The sequence below is a fragment of the Cetorhinus maximus genome, chromosome 7 (assembly GCF_964194155.1).
Source record: "Cetorhinus maximus chromosome 7, sCetMax3.hap1.1, whole genome shotgun sequence".
Taxonomy (NCBI): domain Eukaryota; kingdom Metazoa; phylum Chordata; class Chondrichthyes; order Lamniformes; family Cetorhinidae; genus Cetorhinus; species Cetorhinus maximus.
The window spans coordinates 15,377,670-15,403,049 of NC_135885.1; the positions used below are offsets into that span (position 1 = coordinate 15,377,670).

General features: G+C 44.6%; 1 protein-coding gene across 2 annotated transcripts in view; it reads right to left on the reverse strand.

Annotated features, from left to right (window-relative positions):
* LOC144682609 (interleukin-13 receptor subunit alpha-1-like) overlaps positions 1–25,380 on the reverse strand; it is a 54,642-nt gene that overhangs the window by 11,076 nt on the left and 18,186 nt on the right. For both annotated transcript variants that reach the window (XM_078545102.1, XM_078545101.1), the window contains exons 3-6: positions 4,118–4,238; positions 2,600–2,772; positions 2,225–2,358; positions 738–870 (exon numbers count right to left, since the gene is read on the reverse strand). In XM_078545102.1, coding sequence (XP_078401228.1) covers positions 738–870; positions 2,225–2,358; positions 2,600–2,772; positions 4,118–4,238 — 561 coding nt within the window. The remainder of the gene's footprint in view (positions 1–737; positions 871–2,224; positions 2,359–2,599; positions 2,773–4,117; positions 4,239–25,380) is intronic.

The following is a 25,380-nucleotide window of genomic DNA, read 5'->3' on the forward strand; positions in this document are numbered from 1 at the left end:
GGTTTTGGGCTGACAGTGACTTATGGGGCTGGAGAATGAGGGGCACTTGTGGGGGGAGTTCAAAGCCCTTGCTTGGGTGGGGTGGAGCGGAGGGGTGCGGGGTGGTGGCTGGGAGGCCTCTGGGGAGATCGGGAGATCAGTGGGGTTAAAGTGGGTGCCAATGCTGGGAGTTCACCTAGCAGGCATGCTAGCAGGTGGGTGGGAAGGCTCTCACTTCCTAATTCAGCAGTACCTCCCCTCAATTGAGCTGGGATCTTTAGGCCTGGGAAACCCAGCTGGATCATGGACCCCTCCATGAGAAAGCCAGTGGCCACAGCTGTGGCCCAGCATCCATTATGGATCATAAGGGTGTCGGGGGAAGGGGGTGATGGGGTGTGTTGCTGGACTGATTCCCCTCCATCCCCTCGCTTCCCACCTTGAGTTGGTCTGGACATGGACTATGGTGACATGGGGCCATTCTCATTGCTGACTGAAAATCTCAGTTTGGCGCGGGAACAGAGCCTGAGTGGGCCTGCATGATTAACGGTAATTGCATTAAATTGGTTGCCCACTTGGGGCAGTAGACCTGACTCTGAGTGCTCTTATGGACTAGGCCTTGAGGTCTGGTTGGTGGTGGAGAACCAGCACAAAGACTGGCAGTGTAAGTCGTACACTTGCTCATCTCCAATCTTGGCCCCATTCCACTTGAGAATCTGGCCCAAGATGCAAAACCCTCTTTAAACAGGTTATTCTCTTACCAATATTGACAGCCTGGCTCCAGTCACTCCAGAGAGAATCTGAAAAGTGATTGTCAATTTTTGCCCTCACTTTTACAGAGTATCTTTTCTTTCGATTTTCAATGATCCACTTTGTCAATGTTACATCTTCAATCTAAACCAATATAATAATCATTAGAACGTCAGGTGGACAGATGTGATTCTTAATACGTCAGCACAATTCATATTATTTCAGTTTAAAGTAGAGAAGTTAAAATAAATGACAATGAAGAAATAACTGAAATGAAGCTACTTGAAAAGCAGAATACTGTGGGTCTGGGAATCTGGAATACGAACAGAAAACACCGAAAATACTCAGCAGGTCAGGCAACGGAAGTGGAGAGAGGAACAGAGTTAACTTTTCAGGTCGATGGCCTTTCATCAGAAAACTCTGATGGATGGTCATCGACCTGAAGTGTTAACTCGGTTCCTCCCTCTACGGATGCAGCCTGACCTCCGGAATATGAAGCTACACCTACTCACCGACAGTAGGATCTAGGCAACGTTCAGGGTTGGGCTCACAAATTAAGACCATAAGACCATAAGACATAGGAGCAGAAATTAGGCCACTCGGCCCATCGAGTCTGCTCCGCCATTCAATCATGGCTGATAAGTTTTTCAACCCCATTCTCCCGCCTTCTCCCCATAACCTTTGATCCCCTTACCAATCAAGAACCTATCTATCTCGGTCTTAAATACACTCAAATACACCCAAGTATTACAAATTACAAGCAACATGCCTATGCCAAACAAAAAAAGTCCCAACAGTAATCCCTGACTTTCAATGGAGCCATCACGATGGGTTATGAATTGGTCCCAGCATATTAAGCTTGATTAACAGCACCAGGAAACAGCGTGTGTAAAGACATCTAATACACAGTCCTCTTTGCACATCTATTTCCTGTATTTACAGGAAGTGCCACATCAGCCATTGTAAAATGGTGCTGACAACAATTCACATTTAAATAGCCATCATTGTAAAATGTCCCAAGGCGCTTCTCACTGGAGCATTATTGAACAAAATGTGACACTGAGCCCATAAGGAGATATTAAGGACCAAAAACTTGGTCAAAGCGATAGGTTTTAAGAACCATCTTGAAGGAGGAGATTAAGATTTAGGGAAGGGATTCCAGGGAATTTAGGGCCAAGGCAGCTGAAGGCGTGGTTGTTAATGGTGGAGCCACGAGAATCCAGGGATGCACAAGAGGTGAGAACTCTTGTCGAACGCAGAGATCTCGGAGGTTAGTCAGGCTGGAGGAGGTTACAGAGAGAGGTCATGGAGAAGTTTGGAAACAAGGATGGAAATGCAAAAACTGGGGCATTGCCAGTTTGGGATTCAATGTAGGTTAGTGAGCACAGGAGTGTGAGTGGATGGAAGTTGGCACTGGTTAGGATGTAAGCAGCAGAGCATGATAGTAGGACGTTGTATGGAATTCTGTATAATACAAACATTAATAAGGTTTAGTTACCTTTTTGACATTGTTACTATTATCAGTGATTTGTACTTGATAAAAAAAATCTTCGGAAGGATGAACACCTCTTGGTGGATCCCATTTTACTTCAGTTTCATTTACCTCAACTTTAATTGGAGCACTGGCTTTATCTAAATCAAAAATGATAACTTATTATACCAAACACACCACAGGTTTGTTCATATTATCATCCGTCGCCAACACTTAAGATTTATTGCTTCTTGCATTATAGCTGATGGTAGCCTGGGAATATATTGAATATATTGAATATGTTCATTTTTAATTGAGGCATTTCAATTAACAGCGTGATCACATTTCAATGGTACTATAGAGAACACAAGACAATATAAGATTGAAGTGGGTAAGCCTTACAATAAGTGGCTGGTGAGATGGATATGCAGCAAGGTTTCGTTAGATGTTGGCTTGATTCAGCAACACAAATTTCTATTATGTCGAAATGGTTCAATTTATCCTTCTGAAACTGGCAGGTAGTATTGCAACATCCAGTCATTTGACAGGTCAGTTCTTCATTTTTTCCAATAAACCTTAGAAAGATAATATTTAAGAAATAAACGTGTGTGTGTGTGTGGAATGCAGTGACCTGGCGTTTTCTGAAATAATAATTATTATGTCAATTAAGGTTAATTAAGCATGGCGGGCAGGCTCCTGATACTGCCTGCCCAATCACAGAGCCGGCAGCTCTAAAGCCTCAGCGGCCCCAAAGGCAGAGGTGGGTGCTGCTGAGGCAGGTCTGAGAGCCCAAGGGTGCCTCAACATGGAGGCTGGATGGCTCGTGGGGTGAGGTGATTGTCTTATGAGGAAAGGTTAGACAGTTTGGGCCTGTATCCATTGGAGTTTAGAAGAATGAGAAACAATCTTATTGAAACATATAAAATCTTGAGGGGTCTTGACAGGGTGGATGCTGAGAGGATATTTTCCCTTGTGGGAGAGACTAGAATCAAGGGGACACAGTTTAAAAATAAGGGGTCTATCATTTAAGATGGAGATGAGAAGAAACTTATTTCTCTCAGAGGGTCGTTACTCTGTGGAACTCTCTTCCACAGACACCCGTGGAGGCAGGGCCATTGAATATTTTTATGGCTGAGTTAGGTAGATTCCTAATTGACAAGAAAGTCAAAGGGATGGGGGTAGGAAGGAAAGCAGAGTTGAAGCCACAATCAGATCAACCATGATCTTATTGAGCAGCAGAGCATGCTCAAGGGGCCGAATGGCCTACTCCTGCTCATAGGTTCGCATGTATGTTTGCTATCTGAAAGGCAAAAATAATTAATTATTTTGGGGGGGCGGTGGTGAGGGGAGAGGTGGTAGGCCCAGCCAAACAGAGGGGAAATGCCCTCCAACGGGATGGTTAGGGCCACGAAGGGGCCTTTCCTTCGCACGGTCCCCTCTTTAGGGGACAGAGCCCCTCCCCAGCCAACTAGAGGCAGGGTACCTCCCTCCAATGCACTGGCGGACTCCCCATGCAGCAGGGTTGGTGGGTGGGGAGAAGGGGGCATTCCACCACTGGCAAATTGATAGAGAACCTGATAGAGGCTTTAATTCATTAAACTACCTGCCTCCAAGGAGTGGACAGACACCTGGGAAACTTCCCCAAGGGTGGGAATGCGTTGCTCCCTCTATAATCCCAGCCGTACATAACCCCGGTCTCGCCACCACGGGACCAGGAAAATTCCACCCGTTGACTCTTTTGACAGCTGCTGCCAGACCAGCTGTGTATTTCCAACATTTTCTGTTTTTAATTTCAGGTTTCCTGCATCTGCAGTATTTTGCTTTTAAAGTGAAATGACCCTCACTTCATCCCTCAATAGAGTGCAAACAGCCATTTCAGGCTCTATATAGATAGGTAGATGACCAAAAACTCACACTTACTGATAAGACAAAGCATACTGTGCATCCGCTGGTGCGTGCTCATTGAGATCCCAGGTACAGTTCATTTGGGAGTAGTTATAAAATAAACATGACAGGTTGGTAATTGAGGACATGTGGTTACCTGTGTCAAGAAAACATTTGAAAGATGATAGACACATTCAATGTGAAGGTAAACATATTTGCAGTTGAGACTTTTTCTGTCTTAACAGGCACTCCTATGACTTCAGAGAGACAAAAAAGAGTCCTTTGGTCCTTTGTGCCTGTGGCTCTTTGGAGGAGCTATCCAATTAATCCTAGTCCCTCATTCATTCCCCAAAGCACCGGCATGTTTTCCTTGTACTCATTATTGTGTGGAAGGCTTATTGTTGCATTCAAAGGGTAAAGAACAATGGTTCAACATGTTAGTCTAATGCCTGTGTAATGGGGGGTACGTTTTCCACTTGCTGTTCAGGGGTAGAGCTGGCAGGATAACCAATGGAAGGGAAAATGTGGCAGCTGTTTTTTTTATTCATTCATTGGGGATGTGGGCTTCGCTGGCTGGGCCAGCATTTGTTGCCCATCCCTAACTGCCCCTTGAGAAGCTGCTGGTGAGCTGCCTACTTGAACCGCTGCAGTCCATGTGGTGTAGGTACACCCACAGTGCTGTTAGGATGGGAGTTCCTGGATTTTGACCCAGCGACAGTGAAGGAACGGTGATATATTTCCAAGTCAGGATGGTGAGTGGCTTGGAGGGGAACTTCCAGGTGGTGGTGTTCCCATTTATTTGCTGCCCTTGTCCTTCTGGATGGTAGTGGTCATGGATTTGGAAGGTGCTGTCTAAGGAGCCTTGGTGAATTCCTGCAGTGCATCTTCTAGATGGTACACACTGCTGCTACTGTGCATTGGTGGTGAGGGAGTGAATGTTTGTGGATGTGGTGCCAGTCAAGCGGGCTACCTTGTCCTGGATTGTGTCAAGCTTCTTGAATGTTTCAGGAGCTGCACTCACCCAGGTAAGTGGGGAGTATTCATCACACTCCTGACTTGTATCTTGTAGATGGTGGACAGGCTTTGGAGAGTCAGGAGGTGAGTTGGTCATCACAGGATTCCTAGTCTCTGACCTGCTCTTGTAGCCACAGTATTTATGTGGCTAGTCCAGTTCAGTTTCTGGTCAATGGTAACCACCAGGATATTGATAGTGATGGTATGCCATTGAACGTCAAGGGATGATGGTTAGATTCTCTGTTGGTGGAGATGGTCATTGCCTGGCACTTGTGTGGCACAAATGTTACTTGCCACTTGTCAGCCCAAGCCAGGATACTGTCCATGTCTTGCTGCACTTGGACATGGACTGTAACTGAGGAGTCGCGAATGGTGCTGAACATTGTGCAATCATCACTTCTGATCTTATGATGGAAGGAAGGTCATTGATGAAGCAGCTGATGATGGACTAATTTCACCCCCACTAAACTTTTACATGTCACATGATCATCTCTGGAACTGGTTTTGATTGCTGGAGATAACTGGACAGGAATTTTCCACGGTATCGTTTTCCCTATTGGCGGTGGGTATTTCCTCTGTTCTTTCAACTCTCTGTCGAGATTACATGGCTGAGGTGTTGGTATAAGGGAGGTGTGTGGTGGTGGAGATATGAGATGGAGTGAGCATAGCAGGAGGGAAGGAGAGGGAGGTGGGAGAAGGGATGCTCCAGCCGTCAGGAATGTGGCTAAAGCTTGGTGGATCAGCTGGTCTTTTCCTGGCTTCCAATCACTCCAGCTATCCTCCAAGGTGTTTGTGCTCCCCCATTTCAGGCCTCTTGTGCATCCTTGATTTTAATCATTCCATCATTGCTGGCCATGTTTTTAGCTGCCTAGAACTTAAGCTGTAGAAATCCCTCAGTTATCAGTGAAACATCATATTACCATGTGGCTATCTGCTTGCAGCTCATCAATCTTATTTGCCACACTCTGCACATTCACATACATGTGCAGTAAATCTTACTGCGACCTTATAATATTCCCTCATACTCTGGCCCCACCTCATACCTTCTAATTGTTACTCTAGTGCTCTCTCACTGTGTACCTTATTTTATCTCTCTAATATTACCTCCTGATTCCCAGCCCCCTACCAGGTTAGCTTAAACCCTCACAAATAGCACTAGCAAACCACCCCTCAATGACTTTGGTCCCTTCTCTGTTAAGATGAAAACTGTCCGGCATCTACAGATCCCAGCTTCCTCAGAACCAGTTGTAATTCCTCAGGAATCTAAAGATCTCCCTCCTGCATGACCTCTCCAGCCACACATTCATCTGCTCTGCCCTCCTGTTTCTAAACTCACTTGTATGTGGTTCTGGGAGTAATCCAAAGACTACTACATTTGAGGTCCTGTTTGCCAGTTTCTTTCTTAGCTCCTTAAACTCTGACTGCAGGACTTCATCCCTTTCTCTTCCTATGTCGTATGGACCACGACTGCTGGCTATTCACCCTCCCTTCCTCAGATTGCACTGCAGCCCTACAGTGATATCCATGACTCTGGCAACAGGGAGGCAACACACCAGCCTAGATTCACGTTAGCGACTGCAGAAATGTCTGTCTCTTCCTCGAACTATCGAATCCTCTATCACTACTGATTTCCCAATCTTTCTTCTGCTCCACTGCATAGATGAGTTAGCCATGGCGCCATGGACTAGGCTCTGGCTGCACATCCCTGAGTCACCATCGCTCTCACCAGTATTCAGAACTGAACACTAGTTGGCCTTGGTGGTCAACCGTTCCCTCTCTGCGTGCATGTACTTAAACTGTGGGTTGCCCCTAATATGCTAGCCACAAAATTCTTAGCCTTGAGGATGCACCACAGTGATGTCACTTGCTGCTCAAGCTCCGAAATCTAGAGCTAAAGCTGCTGCAGCTGATGACACTGCCTGCACATATGGTTGTCCAGGTCATGAGCAGTGACCTGAGTTCCCACATGGAGCAGGATGTTCTCTCCACATGTCTGAATTACCCTGCCATGTCTCTATTTATCAGACCAATGTACTGAAATAAATAAAGACTCACCAGCTACTCACTTCTCAAGTGCTGGTGTCACATTAATTTATAGGGAGGTTAAATGAAATGTGTTTAGGCAACTCTTATCTAAAACCTTTAGATTGTAATTTACTGAAAAAAAATCAGCTTTCGTTAGCCGTAATGTCCCCTATTATTTAATCATAACTTTATCCCCTAGGTCTGATTGATTAATTGAGCGCTGCTTTTAATTATCTTTTAAATTATGTAAGTGGCTTTAGTTTTTATACTAATTTCATGGTCACCATCACTGCTCTTGTAGCCACAGTGTTTACCTGTTGGCCCAATTAATTTTCTGGTCAATGGTGATGCCCCTACCCCCACCAGATGTTGATAGGTTTTCTCTTGTTGGAGATGGTCATTACCTGGTACTCGTGTGGCGCAAATGTTACTGCAGGTAGGTGTCAGAAGCCGTATTACAGCTTTTCAGACCATAGGAAACCTGCTGATAGTCATTTTACGTCAATGAAGCTTTACTCAGCTGAACTGCACTGTTGTGCTCTCTTCTAAGAAAGACAATATGGCAGTTTGTGACGATTTGAACTGCACACCTTTGCTGAATATCACTTTTGGACACATTTCCCAAACTAAGTTCTTGAAGTTAAAGGGGAAAGTGGATATGTTGGTCTGGGTTTTATGCTGAGCATCGGCTCCCCACAACCCAGTGTAAATTTTGAGGGACAACCCATTAGCCGGCTCACCACACTTTAATTTTTCAGGCAACAGCCCTTTAATTAACAGAGGCCGGATTTGCATCCACCTCCAGGAGGATGCCCTGCCCCCCAGAGCAACCGGCCAATCAGAGGTGGCCTCACCACCGTAACATTCGCCAGAGTCCCGGTATGAACCGGACTAAACACACAATCTGATTGGCGTGGGGGTGGGGAGGTGGGGGGAGCATCATAAACTGAGGCGTCAGGCCTCGACTGTCAGTTAAGATGGGCTGGGAGCGAAGGGGAACGTTCATGTCCTTCATCCTCCTTGGATCAGCGTCTGCCAGTCAAGAGGTGCGGTGGTGGGCTTAAGATCAGGACCAAAGATTGACCAGCACCAGACCAGCTGCTGAGCTTTGCACTCCTCCTTGGGAACATACATCGCAGTTCACTGAGGAACACAGCTCAACCTCACTGTGGGACATCCCTTTATTCTATTAGTGGATTATACTAAATTCATAAGTTTCTGCAAACAATGCATTTCACAGGTGCCCTCTGAAGGATATTATATCAGCCTGTCACTTGATATCTAGAACTACCAAAGACATCAATGCTTTTTAAACTAAATTTCCCTGTTGTAATGAAGCAATTTTCTTTTAGTTGCACAGCAACTATGGCACCTTAATAATTCGTTGAGCCTCTGAGGGTGATGTATGCTGCATGAGAACACACAAGCTTTTGAAATAGGGGGTCCTTCAGCATGAAACTTTGGAAATACTTTTTCAAGGACTTTCTGGTCCTTATCTGATAAACTGATCACAGACAGTCTTATGAAAATACCTCAGAGCTGGTATATGTGTATGAAGGTGACAGGATTTGAAGAATGCACTTAAAGACCATTAAAACTTTTCAGCAGTGACCAGGATATGTAATGATATGGAGCGCCAAAGGCAGACAGAGAGAGAGAGAGATACCAGTTTAAGTATCAGCCTGGGTGCTGACGCCGATCGCTGCAGAAGTGGTTTGATGGAGGTGTAAAGCAGTTCAGAAAGCTGTCAATAAAGGAACTTAGCATGGCTGGGGCTTCCCAGGAAAGTCTGACTAAGTTTATTGTGAAGATTAATGTCTAAGCCCCAATGGGCTGAAGAAACTGCGAGGAAGTGGTCTGGGGCTTTCTCTTTGTTTCCAAAGGTGCACTGGGTTACGGTTTCCGCTTCTGGTTATAAATGAGAAATTGCATAATCACAAATGTAAAATCTTCCCTGACCATCAGGCACTGTAATGGAGCATGAGCATTACTCTTTTCTTGCCTTAGTGGTGCAATTTATCAGCATAAAATAAGCATTTTTAAAAAGGGTGTTCAATCCTTCAGCTCTGAGTAACTGGATTTAAAACAACTTAAAACCTTGCCTACTAGTGCCTGTGCGCTAATGAGCACAATTTGAAGAGTCATTGTGAGGAAAATATAATAATTCTCATAATATTTTTGTAAAAGTAGGTTAGTAGTGGGGTTTGGATAGTGTGTGTGTGTGTGTGTGTGTGTTAATTGAATTCGAGACAGCTGATGTGAAGGCTTTGACTTATCAAAAGAAGCTAGGTTTGAAATGCTAAATATGTAAACATAGCTGAAGTTTTAGAAGGTGAAGTAAGGAGAATTTGCATTTTTAGATAAATCAGGGTAGTTTGAATTTCAAGGAGATACTAGGATGTTATACCTAGCCAGAGAAGCTAGGCCGAGCAGTGTGTTTATTTTCCCCAAAGGCTACTGATAATAAAAATCTTTTCATGGTGCTAATACTATGAGAAAGGTAAAGTTCCAAAGACATATGGAAACAATGGAACTTGCATTAAAAGGGAAGAATATGTATGAAGGAAGGCATTACAAGATCTACCAGAAGTGTGAAAAGCCTCCAGTAGTGTGCAATAGGCTACTGAATACAGAAACCGAAGTTGGGAAAAAGCCACTTTGAATTTTACTTTCCAGGGTGTTATATTTGACTTGCCTGGATCTGTTTAAATCTATTTTTTACCCCATTGCCTTAATGGGGGTGTTACTGGAAGCTAAATTAATTAGGGGTTTTAAGAGTTATTATACTAGTAATTTGTAGACCTCTGTATGTGCTTGAAATCTTTTCTTTGTTAATAAATGTTGAATTTAGTTTTGTAAATATCTCTGGAGTCTTGGTAGACTTATTACTATTGAATTTAGGGTACGCATCTCAAAATAAAATACAAATTGCAAAATCGTGGTGACTGCGTGATCAAATTTCCCTTCTGGATTTGACCTGCCGGGCACACATCACCTGCCGTGTCATAACAGTGCAATCAGCAGAGTCTTTTCTGGGGTGGGTTGGGTGGGGTGGTCTGCTGGCCAGTTTCGTGAGGCAGGGTTGGGGGGGTTGGTGTGCGGGCCACATGAGTTTCATGAGTGGTGCCTGATATGGGTAAAATGAATCTTGAAGCAACATAAAGGATTAGAGAGTAACATGAGGGCATAACTCACTGAAGTTTAAAATTTCTTCTTCAGTTTTCTTCCCAAAAGCAGTTCCAACCCACAGCACTATGCCCTCCAACACAGGTAGGATGAGGAGATGGGGCCCAAATCCACCCCAGCTGGAGTAGGGATTGAACCCCATACTGTTGGCGCCAATCTGATCCACAACGGCTGTCCAGCCAACTAAACCAACCAGCTCCTCCACGCCAAGTTGAAGTTGCTGTGACAACATGCACTTTTAAATGCATGTTGCAGTCCGGAGCGATGGATAGTTATAGTAGAAGCTCCAATGTTCTCTCCATCACATGGCTGACCAGAAATATTTTCTACTCTTAATGCCTGCCATTGATATGTATTGGAAGGATCTGCAACCTGATTGGCCTGTTATGAATGCACCTTCCTTGGCCATCAAGTCTTGTAGTGGGACCTGAACCCAGAGTTTCTGGCTCAGAGGCAGGGATTCTACCCACAAGAACTCCATGGAAAAATCCTGATTATAATTTGTGTGTGGTTAATAATGTCAGTCTTGGCTTCATGGTAGCACTCACACCTCTATTGAGTCAGAAGGTTGTGGCTTCTCGTCCCACTCCAGAAACATGAGCTGACGCTACTGTGGAGAACTGAGGGGGTGCTGCACTGTTGGTGATTGGATGAAAATTTCAACTGAGGCCCATGTGCCTCCACAAGTGGACATAAAAGGTCACATGGTACTTTGAGCAGGACACTCTCCCCACGTTCCTGGTTAACAGTTATCTCTCAAACCAACATCACTAAAATAGATTATCTGATCATTTATGTCACTGCTATTTGTAGAACCTTGTTGGGCACAAATTGACTGTTTCATTTCCTATAATTCTAATAGTTGAAGGTGGCAGCTCAGGTTATCAAAGCAGTTAGTAAAGGATATGGGGTCCTGACCTTCTCAATTGTTACGGTCCCAGCTGCTGTAAATACTGGGCAAGTCAGATCCCAGAGTGAAACTTGGCTTGACAGATCCTCTTTTTTAAAGAAACTGTGGAGGAAAGTTACTGAACAAATCCACAAGAGTCTGCTGATGAACTTTTAGTACAAAGATTAAAATATTTATTAAAACAAGAAAAGTGAACTATATTACCTCAGACAAAAAAGTTGGAAAGATCTCAGTACAAGATGATGATCAAATTCCCACTATTCCTTTACCCCAGCAATATCTTAACAGACACATAAACCAGCGAAGAGTTACTGCTTGCCTGTGACTGGCACAGTTGCAAACGGTTTTCTTCTGGTGAATTCCTGAGCATGCACTTGATGCTCCTCGCTCAATTCGTATCTCTCCCTGAGACACCCAAAACCCGCACTCTAAACTCACTGTTTCTTCAACCGTAGGGCAAAATTTGTTCCCTAAACTCTGTCTTCCAATAGCACCTCCGCTAAACTGATCACTTTGAGCCCCACAACTGGTTATTCAGTTGAGTACTGTCCCACAAGCCTTGTAGCTTTTCTTCTCAGAGAGCTTCAAATCCCTGGGGAGAATTTTCACATTGATGAGCGATTCCGATCTTTCGCTCGGTGGGCACGCGCCGGAGGCGACTGCGCAACCGACCGACTGTCAAAGACCTGTTAAGGTCATGAAGTAAACCAATTAAACTAATCCTCAACCCTGCCCGTCTAACCTTAAGGTCGGCGGGCAGGCGGAGAGCCCAAGCAGCCTCCGCTTTTTGCATGAGACCTCATCCACCGGCGGGATGCGGTTTCATGAACGTTTTATTAAATTAATAAATATTTTTCACACGGCTCATAAACATGTCCCAGCTCACATGACACTGCCGCATGAAGGGGACATGTCTAAATAATTTTATTCTTCCTTTATTTGAAACTTTCATTTTGAACTTAACCTCCCTGAGGCAGCTTCGTGCCTCAGGGAGATTTCTGCACCCTCTCACGCGCATGCTCGAAAGGGCCGCATGCCCCAACTCTCCCCCCTCCCCCCCCACCTGCACAGGTAGCGCTGAGCGCTACCGGGCACGCGTCACGCTGGGCGGGCCTTAATTGGCCCGCCCGCGGAAATTGGCGGCGCGCAGCCGATCGCAGGCGGTGATCGGCCCCGGGTTCGCTCCCGACCGGCCCACCCGACGGAGAAAATTCTCCCCCCTGTCTTTTTTTTCTCTGACACACGCACACACACACACACACACGTGCTGAACCCATCTCTCACAACTCCTGTCTTATCTGTCTTTGTGTCACTGGATCACTGTCGCTAGGTGCCAGTAAAGCTTATCTACTTTGTGTTTTATTTTTTTACAGAATCACAACTTTTTTTCCATGTTTACATTCTGAATGTTTTTTTATAACGAGATAAACAACATTTCTCTTTGTGGCTGCGGTTGACATTATCAATCTTCCCGTGATTTCACAATCACAATGAATCTGCAAAACTGTCTTCTGCCTGGCAAAACGTAATAGTCTTGTTTTTATACTCATTCTCTGCCAAACAACCTGATGTCACCAAGAGGCTCTGCAATAGCTAGCGCCCAGCAGGTGCACTCTTTATAAAAAGCCGAGTGTGGGTAGGCTATAAACAGCCCAGCGAAGCAGAGACCAGTCTATAAATAGCCTATTGACACAGCGGTCAATTTATAAATAAATCTGGGAGGGTGGTGGCATAGTGGTAACGTCACTGGGCTAGTAACCCAGCAGCCCAGGCGCTAATGCTCTGGGGACCTGTATTCAAATTCCACTGTGGCAGCTGGTGGGATTTAAACTTTGTTTCATAAATCTGGAAGATAGACTCAGTAATGATGATCATGCAACTGTTTTGATTGCCATAAAATCCCATCTGGTTCACGAATGCCCTTTCGGAAAGGAAATCGGCCATCCTTACCTGGTCAGGCCTACACGTGACTCCAGGCCCACAGCAATGTGGCTGACTCTTAACTGCCCTCTGAAATGACCTAGCAAGCCACTCAGCTGGATCAAACTACTATGATGCCTACAAAAAGGATTGAAACGGGGCAGACCACCGGGCATCGACCTAGGCGCTGGAAACTACAAAGGCGCACCCAGCCCTATCGACCCTGCAAACTCCTCCTTACATCTGAGGACCTGTGCCAAAATTGGGAGAGCTGTCTCACAGACTAGCCAAGCAACAGCCTGACATAGCCATGCTCACCGAATCATAGCTTACAGGCAATGTCCCAGACACCACCATCACCATCCCTGTGGGGCACGTCCTGTCCCACTGGCAGCACAGGCCCAGCAGAGGTGGCGGCACAGTGGTATACAGTCAGGAGAGAGTGGCACTGGGAGTGCTCTACATTGACTCCAGATCCCATGTAGTCTCATGGCATCAAGTTAAACAAGGAATCCCCCTGTTGATTACCGCTTACTACTCCCACCCACCACACTCCCACCCCTCTCAGCTGATGAATCCGTGCTCCTCTATGTTGAACACCACTTGGAGGAAGCACTGAGGATGTCAAGGGCACAGAATGTACTCTGGACGGGGGACTTCAATGTCCATCACTAAGAGTGGCTCGGTAGCACCACGACACTCTAGGCAAGTCGTAAATGGCATAGCTGCTAGAGTGGGTCTGTGGCAGGTGGCGAGGGAACCAAAAAGAGGGAAAACCCTGCTTGGCCCCGTCCTCACCAATGTACTTGTCACAGATGTATCTATCCATGACAATATTGGTAGGAGTGACCACTGCACAGTCCTTGTGGAGGCAAAGTCACATCTTCACATTGAGGATACCCTCCATCATGCTGTGTGGAACTACCACTGTGCTAAGTGGGATAGATTTTGAACAGGTCTAGCAGCTCAAGACTGGGCATCCATGAGGCACTGTGGGCCATCAGCAGCAGCAGAATTGTACTCGAACACAATCTGTAACCTCATGGCCTGGCATATACCCCACTCTACCATCACCATCAAGCCAGGGTATCAACCCTGGTTCAATGAAGAGTGCAGGAGGGCATGCCAGGAGCAGCACCAGGCATACCTAAAAATGAGGTGTCAACCTGGTGTCAACACAGGACTACTTGCATGCCAAACAGCATAAGCAGCAAGTGATAGATAGAGTTAAGTGTTCCCACAACCAATGGATCAGGTCTAAGCTCTGCAGTCCTGCCACATTCAGTCGTGAATGATGGTGGACAATTAAATAACTCACTGGGAGAGAAGGCTCCACAAGTATCCCCATCTTCAATGATGGGAGAGCCCAGCACATTAGTGCAGAAGGCTGAAGCATTTGCAACTATCTTCAGCCCGAAGTGCTGAGGGGATGATCCATCTCATTTTCCTCTGATGTTCCCAATATCACAGATGCCAGCCTTCAACCAATTTGTTTCACTTCACGTGATATCAAGAAACAACTGAAGGCACTGGGTAATGCAAAGGCTATGGGCCCTGACAACACTCCAACATTCCTTGTCCACATGCAGCAAGACCTGGACAATGTTCAGGCTTGGGTTGATAAGCAGCAACTAACGTTTGCGCCACATAAGTGCCAGGCAATGACCATCTCCAATAAGGGAGAATCTAATTATTTCCCCTTGACATTCAATGGCATTATCATAATTAAATCCCCCACTATCAACATCCTAGGGGTTGCTATTGACCAGAAACTGAACTAGACTAGCCATATAAATACCGTGCCTACAAGAGCAGGTCAGAGGTTTGGAATTCTGCAGTGAGTAACTCACATCCTGCCTCCCCAAAGCCTGTCCACCACCTACAAGGCACAAGTCAGGTGTGTGAAGGAACTCCAAAAACACTCAACAAACTCGACCATCCAGGACAAAGCAGCCCGCTTGATTGAAACCTTACCCACCACCTTCAACATTCACTCCCTCCACCACCGACACACAAAGGCAGCAGTGTATACCATCTACAGATGCACTGCAGCAACTCAGCCTGGCTCTTACTACAGCACTTTCCAAACACACAACCTCTACAACCTGGAAGGGCAAGGGCAGCAGATACATGGAAATACCACCACTGGCAAGATCCTCTCCAAGCCACTCACCATCCTGACTTGGAAATATATCGCCATTCCTTCTCTGTCACTGGGTCAAATTCCTGGAACTCCCTCCCGCACTGTGGGTGTACCTACACCACATAGTCTGCAGCTGTTCAAGAAGGCAGCTCACCATCAGCTTCTCAAGGGCAATTAGGGATGGGCAATAAAAGCTGGCCCTGACATTGATGCCCAGAAAAAGCCTAGTGATGCAGTGTTCAGCCTATTTGTGACAGCCATGGCTCTGTTGGTAGCACTCTCACCTGAGTTAGAAGGTTCCCACCCCACTCCAGAACTTCAGTAAAACAATCAAGACTAATACTTCAATGGTGTACTGAGGGAGTACTGCCCTCAGAGGTTTTTTCTTTTCAGATGAGATATTAAAATGAGACCCGCCCAGGTGGGTGTGAAGGAGGATCCCATGGTGCTATTCTGAAGAAGAATAGGCATGTTATCCCTGATCAATGTTTATCCTTTAGTCAATGCCACAAAAAGTTTATCTTGTTATTCCCACATTACTCCCATGGGACCTTACTATGTGCAATTGGTAGCTGCTACAGGACACCAATGACTACAGTTCAAATTCATTGGCTCTAAAGTGTTTTGAGATGTCTGCTGGTTGTGAGAGGTGCTATATGAATGTAAGTTTTCCATCAATCGCTGAGCGTTGTCATTCTGTATGCAGCCTGTTGCAGCAGCACTCTCAAAATATGTTGTGGTTTTATCCTTATGTGTTGTTGATATTCCTCTTGCACTTTCTCCATGTCAAAATGGAAGACTCAACTATGTTACAAAATGTAGAAAATGAATATTACAAATTGCAACAGGTTAAATAATCGAGCTCACATAAAAGTTTCAAAATAAAAACCACATTTGCTTCCAACCTCTAACTTCCGGATAAGGTTCTGCTGGCCTTCCTCTTTTGTGACTATGATTACAACTGAATGGTTTGCGAGACCACTTTACAGAAAATTAAGAGTCAACCACCAAACCAGCCTTCTATGCACTTTTTAATTACATAGCACAGCTGCCTCACTAACTTTCCAATTCATCAGCTCTCAGTTTAATTCATCGCGAGCGGCACTTCCAATGGTCAGAAGTCTGTATCAGCCCTGCAATGGGTCAGGAGTGCATATCGCCGTTGGTATCCTTCCATCTGCATAAGATGATGGACATGCAGTGAATCAAATTAGGTGGGGTTCCCATAAGAAATAGGAGCAGGAGTAGTCCATTCGGCCCCTTGTGCCTGCTCCACCAATCAGTAAGATCATGATTAATCTGATTGTGGCCTTAACTCCACTTTCTTGCCTGTCCCCCATGAACCTCGACTCTTGTCAATGAAAAATCTATCTAAATCAGCCTTGAATATATTCTGTGACCCAGCCTCCACTGCTCCCTGGAACAGAGAATTCCAAAGACCAAGGAATCTCAGAGAAGAAATTCCTCCTCATCTCCGTCTTAAATTATTGATTTATTTTAAAAATGCACCCCCAGCTAGTTTTAGATTCCCCTACGAAGGGAAATATCCTCTCAGCGTCCAACCTGCCAAGCCCCCTGTAGTAATCTGATGGGTAATATACCTTTAAGAAGAATATTGTAATGGAAGATCATAGTATCCTACAGCAGAGTAGCGCGGGCCACCTCTGCAGTCAGTAGGCTGAAGTTAGAGTCTGAAGTGTAAAGACAGAGTTTTGAGTTGTAAGCACACAAGTGTAGCTGCTGAGTTCCTTTTGTAAATAAACAGAATGTGTTTCTTCTGAGAACGGTCTACTGATCTTCTCTGTCTTTGGTACCAACTCGGTCACCCTGAAACAAGCGTGCAACCTGGATCCTTATGTCCGGACAAACCAGGGTGCGAGATCCAACAAACTGCTGACGAGAGTAAAAAGCAGGGAAAGACACGAAAGGATGAGAAAAAAGCAAGAAAGGATGAAGGAAATCCAGAGAACTGGAATCGGGCAGCACCTCGCACGGTAATTCTAAGTAAAGAAAAGTTTACTTTACATGGTCGAAGCAATCCCCTCAGACCATGCTGCAATTCGGAAGAGTTGAACCTTTCGATCCAGTCTCGGACATCTCGTCTCATTATGTTGAACACCTCGCGTTCTTCTTCCAGGCGATCGACATTGCGGGGGGGGGGGGGAGGAGAAGGAGCGCGCGATCCTCTTATCCACGTGTGGGAGTAAGACATATGGATTAATTTGAAATCTGTTGGCACCCAGTGCCCCAGGTTCGAAAAGTTTTGCTGACTTAGTGAACCTCGTAAAAAATCATTACCAGCCCAAGCCCTCGGTGACGATCCAGCAGTTCAAATTTAACTCAAGGAATAGAACCACGGGGGGAGACAGTTGCTTGTTATGTGGCAAGACCGAAATAATTAACAGAATACTGTGAGTTTGGTACATCTATCAATGATATGCTTCGAGATCGTTTGGTGTGCGGTATAAATGAAGGTGTGATTCAGAAGAGATTACTCCCTGAAACAAATTTAGATTTTCAGAAGGCATTGGAAATCGCTCTGGCAATGGAAGGCGCTGTGTGGGTTTTGAAAGCCATACAGGGAGTGCAAAATGGCGCCGTCCTTCACATTGGGTGGGGAGCCTCAGCCAAAAAGAGCAGCAAAAATATGGCAAAATGGTAACAGAGGTGGAAGCAGACAAACTTGTAATGAAGCACAGTTTAAAAAAATCGAATATTTTTTCGGACACCTCATGAGACATTGTAAAGATAGAATCAGACAGGCTTTCAAACAAAAGCAAAAACCCAATGAGATCTACAGAATTGAAAAGCCTGAAGTAATAGATTCAGGTATTTACTCGTTGTATAATTTAAAGGTAGGAAGAGCAGAACCTACCTATGTAACCATGGGAGTGAATGAGAGGCCTATCAAAATGGAGGTGGATACTGGTGTAGCCACTATGGTGATAGGTGAGCATACTTTTAAATACCTGAATCATGGGGAACGTAAACTAAATTTGGAAGAAACAGATGCCAAATTGAAAACTTACACGGGAGAAGACATAAAGTCAAGGGCATAAGCAAAGTCACAGTATACTACAGAGGTAAAACAGTGAAATCACCATTGATGGTGGTAGTAGGCGAGGGACCTAGTCTCCTCAGATCAAACTGGCTGAAAGAAATTAAATTGAAATGGGCTGAAATCTTCCAACTGAGAACTAATGGGCTATCAGAGCTACTATAAAAATATGCCTCAGTTTTCAAGGGCAAACTTGGAAAGATTGAGGGGCTACAAGCAAAAAACTCTTGTGGATTCAGAGGCAACACCAAGATTCATGAAGGCAAGACCAGTGCCTTATGCAATACGGGAAAACATAGACGCCGATCTGGACAGATTAGAAAAACTGGCAGAGATACACCCAGTTCAGTTTTCAGAGTGGGCAGCACCAATTGTACCTATTCTCAAACCTGACCGAAGCATTCGAATTTGTGGAGACCACAAACTAACAGTCAATAAGGTGGCTAAGTTGGACAGACACCCCATACCAAACATTGAAGACTTGTACGCTAAACTGGCAGGTGGAACCACCTACACAAAGCTTGATATGAGTCAGGCTTATCAAGAATTGGAATTAGAGAAGGCCACCCAGACATTTGTCACCATTAATAAACACAAAGGGTTGTACCAATATACCTGTTTACATTTTGGTGTATCTTCAGCTTGTGGCATATTCCAAAGAACAATGGAAAGTTTACTGCAGGGACTGCCCCATGTTGTCATTTATTTAGGTGACGTTCTTGTGGCAGAACTCATTGAAAAGGAACATTTGGTAAACTTGGAAGAAGTAGTAAGATGTTTTTCGCAGGTGGGGGTGCATTTGAAAAAAGAGAAGCACACATTACAAGCGAAAGAGCTAAACTAACTAGGTCACAAGGTAGATACACAAGGCTTACATCCGGTTGAGGAAAAAGTGAGAGCCATTAGAGAGGCACCAGCACCTATGAATACATACGAGCTCAAATCATTCTTGGGAATGATCAATTCCTATGGATGCTTCTTGCCTAATTTGTCAACAGAACTGGTACCCCTGTATTACTTGATTAAGAAAAACCAACGTTGGCCTTGCCAAACGCCGCATGAAGAAGCTTTAACAAAAGTGTAATAGTTGTTGCAATCATCTACCCTTCTTGTATACTTTGACCCGAAGAAAGAGTTAGTGTTGACATGTGATGGATCTCCCTATGGAGTGGGAGCAGTGCTCTCCCATCAAATGGACAATGGATCACAGAATCACAGTGCAGAAGTGGCCCTTCGGCCCATCGAGTCTGCACCGACACGTGAGAAACACCTGACCTACCTACCTAATCCCATTTACCAGCACTTGGCCCATAGCCTTGAATGTTATGACGTGCCAACTGCTCATCCAATACTTTTTAAAGGATGCGAGGCAACTCACCTCCAACACCCTCCCAGGCAGTGCATTCCAGACCATCACCACCCTCTTGGTAAAAAAGCTTTTCCTCACATCCCCCCTAAACCTCCTGCCCCTCACATTGAACTTATGCCCCCTTGTGACTGACCCTTCAACTAAGGGGAAGAGCTGCTCCCTATCCACCCTGTCCATGCCCCTCATAATCTTGTTCACCTCGATCAGGTCGCCTCTCAGTCTTCTCTGCTCCAAGGAAAACAACCCAAGTCTATCCAACCTCTCTTCATAAATGAAATGTTTAATTCCAGGCAACATCCTGGTGAATCTCCTCTGCACCCCCTCCAGTGCAATCACATCCTTCCTATAATGTGGCGACCAGAACTGCACACAGTACTCCAGCTGTGGCCTCACTAAGGTTCTATACAACTCCAACATGGCCTCCCTACTTTTGTAATCTATGCCTCGACTGATAAAGGCAAGTGTCCCATATGCCTTTTTCACCACCCCACTAACATGCCCCTCCGCCTTCAGAGATCTATGGATACACATGCCAAGGTGCCTTTGTTCCTCAGAACTTCCTAGTGTCATGCCGTTCATTGAATACTTCCTTGTCAAATTACTCCTTCCAAAGTGTATCACCTCACACTTATCAGGGTTAAATTCCATCTGCCACTTATCTGCCCATTTGACCATCCCATCTATATCTTCCTGTAGCCCAAGACACTCAACCTCACTGTTAACCACCCGGCCAATCTTTGTGTCATCCGCAAACTTACTAATCCTACCCCCCACATGGTCATCTATGTCGTTTATATAAATGACAAATAATAGGGGACCCAGCACAGAACCCTGTGGTACACCACTGGACACTGGCTTCCAGTCACTAAAGCATCCTTCTGTACTCAACCTCTGTCTCCTACAACTAAGCCAATTTTGAATCCACCTTATCAAATTACCCTGTATCCCATGTGCAATTGCCTTCTTTATAAGTCTCCCATGTGGGACCTTGTCAAAGGCTTTGCTGAAATCCATATAAACTACATCAACTACACTACCCTCATCTACACACCTGGTCACCTCCTCAAAAGAGTCAATCAAATTTGTTAGGCACGACCTCCCTCTGACAAAGCCATGCTGACTATCCCTGATCAAACCTTGCCTCTCCAAGTGGAGATAGATTCTCTCCTTCAGAACTTTCTCCAATAGTTTCCCTACCACTGACGTGACACTCACTGGCCTGTAGTTTCCTGGCTTATCTCTGCAACCCTTCTTAAATAGTGGAACCACATTAACTGTTCTCCAGTCCTCTGGCACCTCCCCCATGGCCAGAGAGGAATTAAAAATTTGGGTCAGAGCCCCTGCGATCTCCTCCCTTGCCTCCCTCGGCAGTCTGGGACACAAATCATCCAGACCTGGATATTTGTCCACTTTTAAGCCTGCCAACACTGCCAATACTTTGTCACTCCCGATATCAATTTGTTTAAGAACTTTGCAGTCTCTCTCCCCTAGTTCCATACCTTCATCCTCATTCTCTTTGGTGAAGATGGATGTGAAGTATTCATTCAATACTCTAGCGATGTCCTCTGGCTCCACATATAGATTGCTCTCTTGGTCCTACTCTTTCCCTGGTTATCCTCTTCCCATTGATATACTTATAGAATATCTTGGGATTTTCCCTACTTTTACCAGCCAGAGCTTTATCATATCCCCTCTTTGCTCTCCTAATTGCTTTCTTAAGCTCCACCCTGCACTTTCTGTACTCCACTAATGCCTCTGCTGATTTGCTTCCCTTGCACCTCCTAAAAGCCTCTCTTTTCCTTCTCATCGTAACCTGAATATCTCTGGTCACCCATGGTTCTTGTTACTCCTTCCTATCACCCTAGAGGAAACATGTTGAGTCTGTACCCTCCCCATTTCCTTTTTGAACACACCTCACTGTTCCTCTGTAGATTTCCCACAAGTAACTGTTCCCAGTCTACCTTGGCAAGATCCTGCCTTATTTTACTAAAATCCACTCTCCCCTACTCCAAAACATTTTTTTGCAACTTGTTGATTTCTTTGTCCATAACAAACTTAAACTGTACCGTGTTGTGGTCGCTATCGCTAAAATGCTCGCCCACCACCACCTCAGCCACCTGTCCGGCTTCATTCCCCAGAATTAGGTCCAGCACTGCGCCATCCCTTGTTGGACCCTCTACGTATTGACCTAAAAAGTTCTCCTGTACACATTTCAAGAAATCCACTGCATCCAAGCCCTTAACACTATGTCTATCCCAATTAATGTTGGGAAAGTTGAAATCACCTAATATAATTACCCTATGTTATTGTTTTTACACACCTCCGCAAATTGTGCGCATATTTGCTCCTCAATTTCCCGCTGACTATCTGGGGGTCTTTAATAAACAGCTAAAAATATGGCTGCCCCTTTTTTATTCCTAAGCTCTACCCACAAAGCTTTATTCGATGCCCCCTCCAAGATATCATCTCCCCTTACTGCAGTAACTGACTCCTTAACAAATAATGCAATGCCTCCTCCTATTTTACCTCCTCCCCTGTCTCGCCTGAAGATTGTATATCCCAGAATGTTGAGCTGCCAATCCTTCCCTTCCCTCAACCACACCTCAGTGATGGCTACTGTATCACAATTCCACGTGTCAATCCTCACCCTTAACTCGTCCGTTTTACCTGTAATATTCCTGGCATTAAAGTAGAGGCCATCCAGTCTTGCCTTACTCCTTTGAAGCTTAATGCAGCTGTACTCCCTCTGACTTGATTGTTTTAGAATGGCCTATTGAATATGTATTGAGAACACTTAACACAGTGGAAAAGGGATCATCAAAGATAGAAAACGAAGGCCTGTCAATCACCTTTGGTGCCAAGAAATTTCATCAGTATGTACACGGTCACCATTTTATTATCATATGGGACCACAAGCCATTGCTGGGATTTTTCAGCGAAGACAAGGCTATCCCACCCATAGCCTCAGCAAGAATCCAAAGATGGGGGTTGATCTTGGCAGCGTTTGAGTATACTTTCATTCGTAGACCTGGAAGTCAAATTGCAAATGTTGATGCACTTTGTCATTTGCTCGTGCAAGTAAATGATAAGGATGTTCCAATTCCTTAAGAATTTGTTTTATTATTGAACTTCCTGGATTCATCACCAAGCTGTGCTAGACAGATCAGAGATTGGACAAGTCCAGCCCCAGTCTTATCCAAAGTACAAGAATAAGTTCTCCATGGTTGGTCACAAGAACACGAATCTAAGGAAATGAAACTTGTATTTTCAGAGAAGATATGAAATAACTAGCCAGGAAGGCATCTTATTGTGGGGAGCTCAAGTGATTGTTCGTCCAAAAGGACAAAAGCCATTATTGACTGAACTACATAGTGCATACCCAGGCATTTCCCGAATGAAGGCTATAGCACACAGCTACCTATGACAGAATTTCAAGTTCAGTTTGAGAGCGAGAAACTTGAGTCCCATACTTGTGTTCTGGAGTTAAACAAAGGTAACTACATAGGTATGAAGGCAGATTTGGCCCCAGTGGACTGGACAGGAAGACTACAAGGTAGGACAGGTGATGAACAGTGGCAGATATTTAAGGAGATATTCAATTCCTCCCAAGTAAAATATATCCAAATGAGGAAGAAAGATGGTAAGAGGGGGAAAAGCATCCATGGCTAAGCAAGGGAGATAAAGATAACTTAAAGGCCAAAAACTAAGGCATACCAAATTGCAAAGGTCAGTGGCAGGCTGGAAGATTGGGAAACTTTTAAAGATCAACAAAGGGTTACTAAAAAAATAATAAAAAGAGCAAAGGTAAATTATGAAAGAAAACTAGCACAAAATGTAAAAACTGATAGCAAAAGCTTCTACAAGTATATACAAGGAAAAAGAGTAGCTAAAGTGAATAATGGTCCCTTGGAGGACGAGACTGGGGAGTTAATAGTGGGGAACGCAGAAATGGCAGTGACGCTTAATCAATATTTTGCCTCAGTTTTCACAGTGGAGGACACTAGTACCACCCCAATAGTAACAGGTAGAGCAGAGGATATAGAGAAGGAGGAACTTAGAACAATCACCATCACTAGAGAAAAAGTACTAAGCAAACTATTGGGGTTAAAGGGTAACAGGTCCCCAGGACCTGATGGCCTACATTCCAGGGTCTTAAAGGAAGTGGCAGCGGAGATAGTCGATGCATTGGCTATAATATTCCAAAATTCCCTCGATTCTGGAAAGGTTCCAGTGGATTGGAAAAATGCTAATATAAAGCCATTATTCAAAAAGGAGGGGAAGGCAGAAAGTAGGAAACTATAGACCAGTTAGTTTAACGTCTGTCATTGGGAAATTGTTGGAATCCATTATTAAGGAAGTAGTAATGGGGCATTTGGAAAGTCAAAATGCAATCCATCAGAGTCAGCATGGTTTTATGAAGAGTAAATTGTGTTTGACTAATTTGCTAGAGTTCTTTGAAGATGTGACAAGCAAAGTGGATAATGGGGATCCTGTAGATGTCGTATATCTGGACTTCCAGAAGGCCTTTGATAAGGTGCCGCACAAAAGATTAATACAAAAGATAAGATCACACAATGTTAAGGGCAATATATTAGCTTGGATAGAGGATTGGCTAACCAACAGAAAGCAAAGAGTCGGGATAAATGGGTCTTTTTCTGGATGGCAAGCTGTAACTAGTGGAGTGCCACAGGGTTCGGTCCTCGGGCCCCAACTATTTACAATCTATATTAATGACTTGGATTCAGGGATAGAAGGTACTATAGCTAAATTTGCAGATGACAGCTAAATAGGTGGGAAAGTAAGTTGCAATGAAGAAATAAGAAATTTACAAATGGATATGGACAGGTTAGGTGAATGGGCCAAAATTTGGCAGATGGAGTTTAACGTGGATAAGTGTGAGGTTATCTATTTTGGTTGGAAGAATAAAAAGGCAGCTTATTATTTAAATGGAGAGAAACTTCAGAATGCTTCAGCGCAGAGGGATCTGGGTGTCCTCGTGCATGAATCGCTGAAAGCTAGTATGCAGGTACAGCAGGTAATAAGGAAGGCAAATGGAATTTTGGCATTTATTGCTAAAGGAATAGGGTATAAAAATAGGGAAGTGTTGTTGCAACTGTACAAGGCATTGGTGAGACCGCACCTGGAGTACTGTGCACAGTTTTGGTCCCCTTACTTGAGGAAGGATGTAGTTGCACTGGAGGCGGTTCAGAGGAGGTTCACTAGATTGATCCCAGAAATGCAGGGCTTGTCTTATGATGATAGATTGAGAAGTTTACGTCTATACTCAATAGAGTTTAGAAGGTTGAGAGGAAATCTAATTGAGGTATATAAGATGCTAAAGGGATAGACAAAGTAGACGTGGAGAGGATGTTTCCCTTTGTGGGGCATTCTAGAACAAGAGGCCATAGTTTTAGGCTAAGGGGTGGTAGATTTAAATCAGGGATGAGGAGGAATTACTTTCGTTGTGAATCTGTGGAATTCACTACCTCAGAGTGCAGTGGATGCCGGGACACTGAATAAATTTAAAGTGGAGATAGACATGTTCTTAATTAGTAATGGGTTGAAAGGTTATGGGGAGAGGGCGAGAAATAGGAGTTGAGGCCGAAATGAGATCAGCCATGATCGTAATGAATGGCGGGGCAGGCTCTAGGGGCTGAATTGCCTACTCCTAGTT